Here is a 13769-nt window from a genome sequence, read left to right on the forward strand (position 1 = left end):
GTTGTCATTGGGGCAGGGGGGAAGGTTACTTTGCTTGAAATTTGGTTCCTGATGGATTTCAGTTAATTTTTTTTTTATTATCTTCTCTCAAGGGAACTCTGACCTTGCCAAATGGAGATTATATTGAAGGTCTCTTCAGTGGAGAGTGGGGATCTGGGATAAAAATCACAGGAACCTACTTCAAACCTAGCTTGTACGAGAATGAGAAGGACAAACCTAAAGCATTGTGAGTATTGAGTAAGAAATGACTTCTTATGGTTCAGTAATACTCTGGAATGTAACTATTATCTTTTTTCAAAGGCCAACTAAAAATATTTTTTTCCAAAGAAACAGTGAGATTTTGAAATGTTTTTCCTTTTCCATCTGTCTTTCCTCCTGCTTAGGAAATAAAAGAAGATCAAAATCTTTTGGTTTTAATAGCTGTTCTTGCTTTAATTACTACTTGAATATGGAAGTAACAGCATGAAATTACAGGATAGCAAACATGCTGCTGTTGTCATATAGCTGCCTCAGATTAATTATTGTGTTAATTTCTATCTGAACTGCCTGTTAGAACCTGAGTTCACAGGTGCTGCTGACTTCTGAGGCACTGAGAAAAACTAAGTTATATTTGAGTGATTAAGTCAATCACAACCTCTCTGCCTTCTGCCAATTATTCTCTTGGTAATTAATTTAGAATGTCAATGATGGCAGTGGGTGCACATTGGGTAGAATTAGCAACTACACCTCTTCCAAATAATGCATAAGATAATAGTAGAGGTATCAGCTGAACTGCAAAAGAGCATTTTAACACCTTGGCAAACATAATTTTTAGAAGTGTCCCTATAACCATATTTGTAGCAGCTGCATTAGGTCAATTTGCTTAATTATCCCTGGGAAAGAATCATTTTTGTTTTATGTAAGTCATAACCGAGATCTTTGAATAGAAGAAATATATGTAAATTTAAGGAGTTACTGCTATCTGGTAGCACTATATACAGGTTTACAATGGAAGTAATTGTTGTACAGGACTCAATATCTGTGAAGCATACTCTGAAATTTCAGGTTAAAATCAGAGACACAACCCTAATGTTTTTACATGGATTACTTCTCAGTGTGCTTCCTGAAGCATTCACTGGTAATTTCTTTTGACAGTGCTGACACCTACAACAGGATGCAAAGTTAAGCAGGCCTCCCTGCTGAACTGAACACTTGCAACCATAGCAGCTGTCTGCTTTTTACCACAGTAGGGAGTCTATGAATAAATGTATGTACATATTTGTGAAGATTGCTCATGAAGTAAGGGTTTCATCTGCCCTTTTCAGGCTCCCTTCAAGTTGAAAAATCTTCTGGTATAATTTGTGAAAAGGCTTAAGAGCCTACTCTTTCTGCTCTGTGAAACTGGAAGTGTGGGGGAATACCGGTGGTGCTAGTCCTCATCTCAGACATGGTGGAAAAAATATTAAAGGACACTTGATTTAAATCAAGATGGAAGTGTTAACCCTGACAGCATTTATTTGCTTTAAGGAAGCTTTTCAAAGCCCTAAATTTCATCATATGTCTCAGATACCTGTATTGAGAGAGATAGGTATATATGTAGGGAGAACATGGTTTTCTTTTGGTTATATAGAATCTCTTGAGTCTTGGCTGTCAATGAAAAGATGCCTGAGCTAGTTTTACACTCCACCAGCACATCCCTCACATGTCACCCAACATCATCTGTAGATACTGCTTTAGGGGCAGAAGCCATATATCTCTCCTTGTTATTCATCTCTGTAGCTATGCTATTTGTACATTCCAGGATTGTGAGATATTTGGGACATATTTGCAATGCGTCCTTGCTATGTGTATGTGTCTGAGCTTTCTGAATGAATACCAGTGAAGATCACCTGCTCTAGTGAGTCCCACGAACTATTACTCACTTCTGGTGATCCATATGGGTGCTAGTGATGTTGATAGCAGTAGGCTGGAGAACATAAAGAAGGAATACAGAGCCCTGGGATAGGTGGTTAGGGGCTCTGGAGCTCAGATTGTCTTTTCATCAATTCTCCAGGATACAGGGGGAGACCTTCAAAAAGCTAGGAGGATTGGCCAGGTTAATAAATGGTTAACAGGATGGTGCCATAGTCAGGGGTTTGGGTGTTTTGAATACGGGACCCAAGTTAGTAGGCCAGGTCTACTGGGGGCTGGTAGAGCTGATCTGACAAAGAAGAGGAAGAGTGGTTTTGGTAGGAGGCTTGCCAGGCTGGTCAAGGTTTCTTTAAACTAGATGTGTTGGGGGAGGGGGGCATCGTTCCATCCCAACACACCCAGTCAGTTGCCAGCACCTACAATAAATGCTCGGAGCAATGCAGAGATATTTCAGCCGCTCCAGCCAATGAGCTGGCTTCATTTGGAGCTCGCTTAGGTGCCTCTATACAAACGCCCGCAGCATGGGAAATAAACAAGAGGAATTAGAGTTGTGTGCACGACTACGGGAGTATGATATAGTAGGCATCACAGAAACATGGTGGGATGGCTCCTATGACTGGAGTGTTGGAATGGAAGGTTCCAGGCTCTTTAGAAAAGACAGGCCTGGCAGGTGGGAAGGGGGAGTTGCTATTTATGTTAGGGATAGGCTGGAGAGTATGGAACTCTGTCTGGGGACGGGTGAGCAGTCGACAGAGAGTTTGTGGGTCAGGGTTAAAGGGAGAACAGCGATGGGGGACATTACTGTGGGGATCTGTTACAGACCGCCTGATCAAGAGGAATCTGTGGATGAAGTGCTCTATAGGCAGATAGGAACAGCCTCAGGCTCACAGGCCCTTGTTCTCATGGGAGACTTCAACCATCCTGATACCTGTTGGAGTGAAGGTACGGCCCGGCACAAGCAATCCAGGAGGTTCCTCGATTGTGTGGAAGACAAATTCCTTCTGCAAGTAATAGAGGAGCCGACAAGGAGAGGTGCCATGCTTGACCTCGTGCTCACCAACAGGGAAGGGCTGGTTGGAAATGTGACGCTCCAGGGCAGCCTTGGTTGCAGTGATCACGAGATGGTCAAATTCGAGATCCTTGGGACAGTGAGAAGAGTGTGCAGCAAGCTCACTGCCCTGGACTTCAGGAGAGCAGACTTTGGCCTCTTCAGGAACCTGCTTAGTAAGGTTCCATGGGACACAGCCCTAGAGGGCAGGGGGGCTCAAGACTTTTGGTTGTTATTCAAGGATCACCTGCTCCAAGCTCAGGAGTGTTGCATCCAAACTAGAAGGAAGTGCAGCAAGAGGACCAGGAGACCTCCTTGGATGGATAAGGAGCTGCTCAGGAAAATTCAAAGGAAAAAAGGAGGCTTACAGAAGGTGGAAGCAGGGACAGGTGGCCTGGGAAGAATACAGGGATGCTGTCCGGGAAGCTAGGGACCAGGTGAGGAAGGCTAGGGGCCCAGTTAGAATTGAACTTGGCTAGGGATGTTAAGGATAGCAGGAAGGGATTCTATAGGTACGTACGAGTAAAAGACAGACTAGGGACAAGGTAGGCCCCCTTCGGAAGATATCGGGAGAACTGGCTACCCGAGATTTGGAGAAAGCTGAGGTTCTGAATGACTTCTTTGCCTCAGTCTTCACTGGCAAAGGCTCTGACCGCACCACCCAAGTCTTGGAAGGCGAATGCAGGGACTGTGAGAATGAAGACCCTAGGCCCACTGTAGGAGAGGATCTGGTTAGAGACCATCTTAAAAACCTAAACGTACACAAGTCCATGGGACCTGACAACATCCATCCGCGGGTCCTGAAGGAGCTGGCGAATGAAGTTGCTAAGCCACTGGCCATCATATTTGAAAAATCATGGCAGTCAGGTGAAGTTCCTGATGACTGGAAGAAGGGAAATATAACCCCCATTTCCAAGAAGGGGAAAATGGATGACCCGGGGAATTACAGACCAGTCAGTCTCACCTCTGTGCCTGGCAAACTCTTGGAGCAGATTCTCCTGGGAGGCATGCTAAGGCACATGAAAAACAAGGAGGTGGCTGGTGACAGCCAGCATGGCTTCACTAAGGGGAAATCCTGCCTGACCAATTTGGTGGCCTTCTATGATGGGGCTACGAAACTGATGGACAGGGGCAGAGCAGTTGACGTCATCTACCTGGACTTGTGCAAAGTGTTTGACACTGTCCCACATGACATCCTTGTCTTTAAATTGGAGAGACATCAATGTGATGGGTGGACCACTCAGTGGATAAAGAACTGGCTGGATGGTCACATGCAAAGAGTTGTGGTCAATGGCTCGATGTCCGGCTGGAGACCGGTAACGAGTGGTGTCCCTCAGGGATGGGTGTTGGGACCGGTCTTGTTCAACATCTTTGTCAGTGACATGGACAGTGGGATTGAGTGCGCCCTCAGCAAGTTTGCCCGTGACACCAAGCTGTGTGGTTTGGTTGATACGCCGGAGGGAAGGGATGCCATCCAGAGGGACCTTGACACGCTTGTGAGGTGGGCTAATGCCAACCTGATGAAGTTTAACCATGCCAAGTGCAAGGTCCTGCACCTGAGTCGGAGCAATCTCAGGTACGGCTACAGGTTGGGCAGAGAAGAGATTCAGAGCAGCCCTGCAGAGAAGGACTTGGGGGTGTTGGTCGATGAGAAAATGAACATGAGCCGGCTTCAGTGTGCGCTCGCAGCCCAGAAAGCCAACTGTATCCTGGGCTGCATCAAGAGGAGCATGACCAGCAGGTCGAAGGAGGTGATCCTGCCCCTCTACTCTGCTCTCGTGAGACCTCACTTGGAGTATTGTGTGCAGTTCTGGTGTCCTCAACATAAAAAGGACATGGAACTGTTGGAACAAATCCAGAGGAGGGCCACGAGGATGATCAGGGGACTGGAGCACCTCCCGTATGGAGACAGGCTGAGAAAGTTGGGGCTGTTCAGCCTGGAGAAGAGAAGGCTGCATGGAGACCTCATAGCAGCCTTCCAGTATCTGAAGGGGGCCTATAAGGATGCTGGGGAGGGACTCTTCATCAGGGACTGTAGTGACAGGACAAGGGGTAACGGGTTCAAATGTAAACAGGGGAAGTTTAGATTGGATCTAAGCAAGAAGTTCTTTACTGTGAGGGTGGTGAGGCACTGGAATGGGTTGCTCAGGGAGGTTGTGAATGCTTCATCCTTGGCGGTGTTCAAGGCCAGGTTGGACAGAGCCTTGGGTGGCATGGTTTAGTGTGGGGTGTCCTTGCCCATGGCAGGGGGGTTGGAACTTGATGATCTTAAGGTCCTTTCCAACCCTAACTATTCTATGATTCTATCAGCCCAGTCAAGTGCAGTATCTCCTATTTTCTTGGAAATCAAACCAGTCCTTCTGTGTTTAGCCAGACCATTTCCTGGAAGACTACAAGAAAGAGTTAGGCTGACTTCTGTAATGTAAGAAGGTTCATAGCTGTTTCCACGCATAGGTATTTAAAATGTTTTATAGCATTATGATGCTATATGGATTAATGCATGTTAGGAAGGAAAAAAAAAACAAAGTACAGCTTTTTGTAAAGGTGTTTAAAGTCAACACATTGATTAAATAGGTTCTAGGTTTATTCTTAGTGATAAACTTTGGTTCACAGTAGAGACTGTTAAGTAAATCAGCTTTGGTAAAATAGCGTGAAATATTAGACTGACGTTAGCCACAGGTGGTTTTCATAGCTGAATGTGTTGTTTCATGACTGCTCAGTTTTTAACAGACTTAACTGGCCTTTTTATTAGGCGGAAACTTGGGATTCTGGCAGTGCCTCCTGATGAAAAATGGAAGGCAGTATTTGAAGAATGCTGGAACCAGCTTGGTTGTGAGAGCCCGGGCCAGGGGGACAGATGGAAAGCTTGGGACAACATTGCAGTGGCCCTGACCACCAACCGGCGGCAACACAAAGACAGGTTGGTTCCTGGAGAATAGAGTCAGCAAGACAAAATATTGAGAGAGAAACTGAAATCACACTCTACACTAGAAACTCTTGACTGTAAAAATTCAGTTAAAACAACAACAAATCCTAAACAAACTCTTAATACTCTGTCCTATAAACCCTTTCAGGGACTTGCTGATGTTTAGAATTAGTTCATTTGTTAACTTCAGGGCTTTTTTTTCTCTGGTGTATGTCTCAAATAAGCTGTACAATGTCTTTGTCCTTTTCATATTTGCAGCCCAGAAATATTGAGCCGTTCACATACTCAGACACTGGAAAGTCTGGAGTTCATTCCACAACACACTGGTGCCTTCACCCTGGAAAAATATGAAAATATAAAAAAGTATTTGATAAAGGTATTGTGACTACCAAATGCTCATATAGCTTGTTGCTAAGGAATGATGTCAAGCTCACTTTGTAAAAGACTTTGTAATAGCTTTCCTCAAGTCCTTCCATGTTTGCTCTTGTAATCCATGTTGTATTTGTTCACATTTGCTCATAACTTCCTAGTTTATTGAATTAAAATCCACAACTAAAATCACTATATACCTAATGGATGCTGCCTTCAAGTCAGTTTCGGCTCAGTTACTGTTTTAATTCTTAAACATTGCATTCCAGCAAAGCATCTTGAAATACTTGCTATTTATGGCATGTTAATTTTAATAGTACTGGACAGATGACTAGTCCAAGTAATAGTGTAAGATTTTGTACTGTAAGATTTTGTACTGTCTCGACTCCTCTATGAGCTGTATGTAGTTCATATATGAATTTAATAACCTGCATTGACCTGTCTGACTGGCCAGTTAATATCTTTCATCTCAGGCTTGTGATACTCCTCTCCATCCATTGGGCAAGCTGGTGGAAACACTCGTAGCTGTCTACAGAATGACCTATGTTGGAGTTGGAGCTAATCGGCGATTACTGCAGGAGGCTGTAAGAGAGATAAAGTCCTACCTCAAACGCATCTTCCAGCTGGTTAGGTAATGAGACTCTAACTTTCCGGTCAAACTTCTGCTGAATTAAAGATATCTCATGGACTGAAACTGTGTAGTGTTTCTGCAGGCCAAGTATGCCAGTATCTGACTCTGTTTTAAGGGTTGCTTATATTTCCTTAACTTTTTTGGCTTTTGGAGTCTTGAATATTCTGGTAAAATAGAAAAATTAAAATCTTTACCACGGTATATTACATCTTGCATTGTACTTCAGATGTTGCTGTAAGAAGCTTGTCTTGAATGTGGATTTTCAATTTGGTATCTTGGGATGTCTATGCTGTGAAAAGACAGTGTTCAAAGGGTATAGAATAGTGAGGATAGGGACCTGGTGTATTCCATTAAAGTTCGTGCAAACATGGATGAGCAGTGTTCTTATGGAGTGTTTGCTTAGATTCTTGAGAGCAATTACAGCTTTATTTGAGTCTTGCCAATCTGAAAGCAGAAATACTCCAAATTAACTACTGGAAGCATTGTCAGGAGGGAAGTGATGTCAAGGTGGGAAAGGCATCTTTGGCATCAGAGGGGTTGGCCTGCCGTGTTTTACTTCCAGATAGATGGTACTGTACATCTGTTAGCTATGCTGTCTTAGTCCATCATGTATTATTTCAGCTGACTGTTTCTCTCCAATCTTGCCTTATAATTCTGTGATTTGTGGAAACTTCTTGAAATGAAATCCTATATTGAGCTGTGTATTGCCATTTAGGTTCTTGTTCCCTGATCTTCCGGAAGAGGGCAGCACAATTCCGTTTGTGGCGACAGAGACAAAAGGGAGGCGATCATTTTGCAGTGGAAAATCTGACTCGAGATCAGAATCTCCTGAGCCAGGGTATGTGAAGGGAAAAAAAAAAGAAAACTCCCCAGAAAACCCTAATGGAGGCTTTATTTTTATTTCTGGGTTTTTTTTTTGTGGGGTTTTTTGTTGTTGTTGTTGTTGTTGTTGTTGGTTTTTTTCCTTGGATGGGGAAGAAAGATAAGCATGTGTTTAACTGATGGATATAAGCAGAGGGTTTTTTTGTTTTCCTTTGGTTCTGATGACAGATCCTGATAAGCAGACTTCCATGTGATGGCTGCAATAAGAATCTTATCCTTGTTCCATGCAATGGTTCTTAACTTAAGCCCAAACTTGCTTTTGTCTGTTGTGGGTAAAAAAGATCAGGCTTGGGCCTGGGCTTCTGCAGACTATTCTGGATACAAGTACTGGGGATAATGCAGGTCCAGTGCACATATACTGCATTGCAAATAGCTGGTCACGTTGAGCTCACCCTTGGATCCATCGTTGTCCTGTCCACAGCAGCCTCAGGTGTGATCAAAACAAGGAAGAGGGATCAGTAGAGATGGCCTCCTTGAGAGAGGCTTCAATGACTCCGATGAGTGCAGGTGGTATTAGTAGGCACTGTGAGTTCAGCTTTCCCTGTTAGGATTACAGCATGATGCCAAACTACTGCTGACTTCATGAAGGCTGGAGTGCAAGTGTGTGGAGCTAGGTCAGGGAACTGAATGGGGTTTAGGCTATTTTCCAGCTTGTGCTGTGAAGGTAAAGTTATCTGCCAGCAGAATGGGGGCTAAATGATAAAGATACACATAAAAGTTGAACTATAATATAGTAGAGTATTCAGCTTTTACATTATACAAGGAAGAAAGTCAGTGTTCTGTTTAAAACACATAAACCTCAAAAATGCTGCACCACAACTAGCCTTTCTGGCCCAAATCTGCCTGTATGTGTACTGTAAGGGAAGGTTACTTCAAAGTATTTATTAGCACAGATACTATTTGATGGATTTGTATGTGTTATTCATATACCTAATAGAATAGGCTCATATTAAATGAAAGATCTGTTCCAGTGATTTTTTTTCATTCAATTTTTATATTTTTTTTTTAAATGTCTTACTCTTCAAACTTCCCTTTTATATTTTCTTCTTTTAATAGCTATGTGGTAACCAGTTTTGGGTTGCTCCTCCCTGTATTACTGCCACGACTCTATCCTCCTCTATTTATGTTGTATGCCTTAGACAACGAGCGTGAGGAAGATATTTACTGGGAATGTGTTTTACGTCTGAACAAACAAACTGATATGGCTCTTCTGAGTTTTCTTGGAGTGCAAGTGTGAGTATGCTTCAACAATAAACAGAACTTAGAAAAATATCATGGCATATAACTAGATAAAGCAATTTCAGCCTTTATCTGAAGTGTTTTCTTAGATTAAAATGCATCTAAGCATATTTTCAAGCTAATTAGTATGGTTGAGAGGGGGAATCAAAACTTCCCTCTTCCAAAAAGAAGAGATATGGGGTGGAGAAGATTGGCATAGGTACAAAACCAGAGTGAGCATTTCAAGTTAGACTATTCTCCAGCTATTTGTGCTAGATGTAGTTGATCCTATAGAAAGAGATGGTGTATCTCGTAAAAGAACATGATGACCTCATTTTCCTAAGGTGAAAAATGCTGTAAGAATATGCTCTCTCAATAGACTGTTTGGGTTTCTTGCAGGAAATTCTGGCCAGGAACGGTGTCCATCCTTGGAGAGAGTAAAAAGGTATGTTCACTGACCTTTGCCCAGTGTTTCTTTCAAGAAGCTGAGATCATGCAGAAGCAGTCAAAGAACTTTTGATCAAGCCTTTTGCTAAAGAGATGTTATCTTGTTTCCTTAAAATATCAGCTACTTAAAACCTATATTAGTGATATCTTCAATAGCTGTCAGTCCGGTTTTGTCACTTACTGTCTGTAATGAATTCTGTTTCAGGAAGACATTTGCTTGGTCTCCAGTTATGCAACTGTGAGAATAAAAGTCTAGAAGGGAATTTTCAAGCTGCTTGATTAAGGGAGTTATACCAGTATATACTTTCTGATTAGGAGAAGAATTGTAAGGTTTTCATTCTTAATCATTATCTTGCTGAAAGTGGCTGAACACTGGTCTTACTGTAGTACTCAGTCTGTGCTGCAGTGCGGGTGGCTTAATAATCATAACGTTGAACAATTTCAATGTTTACAGTATATTTTCAATCATGTCTGTTTATAATTCCTATGTTTTTATTTGAAACTTTCTTAGTCACTTTGGTACTCCTGCCATCAGATCACCTCTTCCCTATTTATAGCTGTGGTTTGTGCAAAGTCTATAATAATTGGAAGCCTGGCTTTCATCATAGTAGCTGCTGCACACAGATGAGCTGATATTGCTTGATAGGGAGAATGTGGTTTGTAATAATGATCAAAGCTGCTGCTGAAGCCCACCCTGAGGCTAAGAGTTCCCAGCAAGACAAGTCCCCTTTTCCCCAAATCATGCAGTTGAAGATTCACCTGAGAAAATATGGTGCAAACCTCCACTCAGACTTAAAATGTTGCAAAATCCAACATTAACGCATTTATTGAGTTACTTCAGATCTTCTATAGTTTTACGTACTGGGTGAGATTCTTACCAGCTGTCTGAATTTTTTACACTTACTCTATTTTTGATTATAGAGTAGAGCCCCTCTACTTGTGAAGTACTATGTGGCATCTGTCTTCTCTGAATTATGCAGTATATGATGCTCTCTGTAGCCATTTACCTGACTTGTTGGGTTATTCATTGAATTGAACAGGATGTTTTTAACCAAGACATCATGTTTATCTGCTTCTCTCTTCTGTCCAGTTCCCTCATTTCTGTGAATTCCTCTAGATCTCTTGGCAACCATTCTCTACCTGCTCAATTCAGAAAGAGTTTAGGTTCAGTTGCATATAAAAGCTTACATCTGTATTTGTTCTTTTCTGTTTACTCCTAACCTTTGATTATTTACTGCTATGACTTTTCTAGATTTCAACTGTTCCAGTTTTATGGTTGCCTCTTGACTGTTAACCATTAAGATTTAGTGATTCTTAGTCTCACTTGACCTGAAAGATACCCAAACCTTAATAAACCAATGAATTCAGTACAGGCTTTTCTGAGTGTAAGTAACACTCATAAAGATTATACATAGGCAGATTTCCTGGGTGATTTCAGTGTCCAGGCACATTCCCCTTTCCTTGCACTGGAAAACTGGAAGGAAAAGTGTCTTTTATGCCAGTGTTATATGATACTCTGCTTTTCTTCTGTTGCTGAACAGAAAAGTTGTAAAACCTGCATGGTAAATCTTCTCATGATTACGCAGGTATCATCAAATACAAAAGATGCCTGCTTTGCCTCTGCAGTTGAATGTTTACAGCAAATCAGGTAATTCTCTGATATTTGTCTTTTAATGTTTTACTGCTCCTACTATACTAGTATCTAGTTTAGTTGACTGTGATCCTTTACCCATCACCTTTTCTCTCTTCACCTTTGTAAGCGAGGTCACCAAGATGTTTCAGTTCCTACTGCAAATGTTAGCAAATTCTCCCAAAGGGCAGTGATGAATAGCCTCATAAATGTGACTGAGATGTGTCCATAGGACACCACTTAGAGTCAAAAGTATGAGGATGTCTAATCAAATATACATGTAAATTTGTAAACAGTTATGGCAAAATGACCAATGCCTGGGGAGTGTTTCTATGTCTGTTAGCTGGCATAAGGAATTCTGCTGTAAGAATTTAAGTAGGAATTAAAAAGTGGTTTAGAAAAGGCTTTTTCCTTCTTTACCACTGTTTTAAAACACGGAAGCTAGCGAGTTGTCTTCCTAATTTAGATGCAGATAGGTAACTTCTTACTGTTATCCTGCTTTACTTTTGCTTTCCAAATAGTACCACATTCACCCCAGCTGACAAGTTGAAGGTGATCCAGCAGACTTTTGAAGAGATCTCTCAGAATGTACTGGAGACTCTTCAGGAAGATTTTCTGTGGTCCATGGATGACTTATTTCCTGTTTTTCTCTATGTGGTACTACGAGCCAGGTAGGCCCTAAGCGTGGCATGTGTCATTAGCTGAGCATAGGCAGTGTGAGTACTTGTATATAAACACTCCTGCTTCTTGTCCTAGAACTGATTGCTAGCTTTATGTAACTTAGTAAATTTTCCATTTTGGTGCTTTGCTTTGGCCTGGAAAAATGTTGAAGAGTTAACTGCAAAACAATTGTGACTCCGCAATGAGGTTAGGGAAAAGCATGGGGTTTGCACTGCGCCATGTGTGAAAAATAAAAACATTATAGTGGTGTCTCTTGTTCGACTAGTCTCTTTGCCTCTCCTCCACATAACAGGATAAGGAATTTGGGGTCTGAGGTGCACTTAATCGAAGACCTGATGGATCCTTATCTGCAGCATGGGGAGCAAGGCATCATGTTCACTACCTTGAAGGTATGAAAATTATTCAGAGTTATTAAAAGCTTTCTTTGCAAATTAGTCAGCTGTGAACAATGATGATCATAGGACAGTTGTGTGAACATTAGGTTGTAACTTCTTTGACGTTTTTATTGACATTTTTAGCTAGGATGTGCAGGGAAGCTTAACTCGGAGCTTAGCATAACCTAACAATTGCAGATTCTGCTAATAAAGTGGTGTACTGTGTAGATGTACTTTACTCAAATGTAATCTTGGTGGCTGTTGACTGTTCTGAATGCTTACCTGGAGCTTGTTGTTTCCCTGCAACTTAACAAACCTTACTCCTTTTATAAAAATTGAGATGAAGTACTGCTTTTTTGGAGGCAGGCTGTTAATATGAAAGCTAAATTAGAATCTTAAGATGAGCTGCCAGGTGAACATGATTGTGTTTTCTCTTTATACAAACTGGAAATAGTTGGGTGCAGAGGTTTTTTTTTCATACCTGATATTTTTAAAGTGCTGCAAAAAGGAGAGGTTTGGGTTAGTTAAAATTTATCAAATAACGTATGTAGTAGAAGCAGAATCTATTTTCCATGAGTGCAAGTGTTGTCTGAGGCATTTATATCAGGTTTCTGGTCATAGCTGCCCCAGTGCGTATTGGAAGCAGCATTAAGGAGCGAATGGCTATCAGCAGCAGGTCAGGGTATTTATCTAGGTGATGGAAGCCTTTGCTTTTCAGGAGGGCTTTGAAACACTTAATCCCTGCACCCTTGTCCTGTAAGAAAATATTTGCTTTTTTGAGGCCTTCTGTGAAAGGGCAAACAAAGACATGTGCAAAAAAGTGTACATCATTAGCAAAGCAGGAAGCTGTGAAAGTATTCAAGAGTCCCGAATCATGCTATCTTGCTTCGTTAAGAGTTGGACATAATTTGTAACTTAAAATCTCCTGTTGTTCTTTTTGCTGGCTTACATATTATAAGATTTTCAGTTGTTGAATGTCACTGCATCATCACTGTTTGTAGAAAGCCTAGCCCTCTGTTTTCTTGGATAGAAAAAAAAGTTAACCTTATTATGTATGATGCTTTATCAGGTTGTTGAGAACTTCTGTGTATGCTAAACTGAACTTTGTTTTAATTCAGGCATGTTACTACCAGATTCAACATGAAAAGCTTACCTAGACGATCGTTTATGACCTGGCTCTATGGGATAATCTACTTGGTGGAACTTCACTACTACCCACTTCCTTCCCTGAAATGGCACTTAAAAAGTATTCTGTTACATTCTGTTGTTACAGATGAAAACACTCAGTTGTTTCTTCTGAACTTTCAGTTTTAAGATTGGAAAACTGCAGCCAGAGGCTATCTGTCTGTGAAGTGGTGATGAAGCTAGAGACTTGGTTTGTCAATACCTGCCAAGAAGAAATAATTTCCTATTCTAACAGAAAAATTATTTACTCCTTTTAAGTCAATAATGCTGCAGAAAGGCATGGTGTCTGCATAGAGTACATGTGAAAGTCTGGACAGCATGGCTTCCAAAGCAGTGAGATTGTATTTATTAGTCCTGATTTGTTAACAGAGACGTTTGAAGAGAATTAATTGCACCACAGAACCATTCAGTCTCCCTGAATTGAGCTATTATGTTTGTTTATTTCAAAAATAGAAGTATGTTAGTATTTATAACGGGTAACCTATAGT

The 13769-nt window shown here is 41.4% G+C and overlaps 1 protein-coding gene across 1 annotated transcript in view; it reads left to right on the forward strand.

Moving 5' to 3' along the window:
- ALS2 (alsin Rho guanine nucleotide exchange factor ALS2) overlaps positions 1 to 13335 on the forward strand; it is a gene marked incomplete at its 5' end in the record, with an annotated part of 38322 nt that extends 24987 nt beyond the window's left edge. The window contains 11 exons of the mRNA XM_080622047.1: positions 93 to 226; positions 5691 to 5858; positions 6123 to 6240; positions 6707 to 6864; positions 7580 to 7702; positions 8803 to 8979; positions 9364 to 9409; positions 10998 to 11059; positions 11563 to 11712; positions 12015 to 12111; positions 13215 to 13335. Of these exons, the coding sequence (XP_080478173.1) occupies positions 93 to 226; positions 5691 to 5858; positions 6123 to 6240; positions 6707 to 6864; positions 7580 to 7702; positions 8803 to 8979; positions 9364 to 9409; positions 10998 to 11059; positions 11563 to 11712; positions 12015 to 12111; positions 13215 to 13253 (1272 nt within the window). The 3' untranslated portion in view covers positions 13254 to 13335. The remainder of the gene's footprint in view (positions 1 to 92; positions 227 to 5690; positions 5859 to 6122; positions 6241 to 6706; positions 6865 to 7579; positions 7703 to 8802; positions 8980 to 9363; positions 9410 to 10997; positions 11060 to 11562; positions 11713 to 12014; positions 12112 to 13214) is intronic.
- Between the last annotated feature and the right edge of the window lie 434 nt (positions 13336 to 13769).

The sequence above is a fragment of the Psittacula echo genome (assembly GCF_963264785.1).
Source record: "Psittacula echo genome assembly, chromosome: 6".
In the NCBI taxonomy this organism is placed as follows: Eukaryota; Metazoa; Chordata; class Aves; order Psittaciformes; family Psittacidae; genus Psittacula; species Psittacula echo.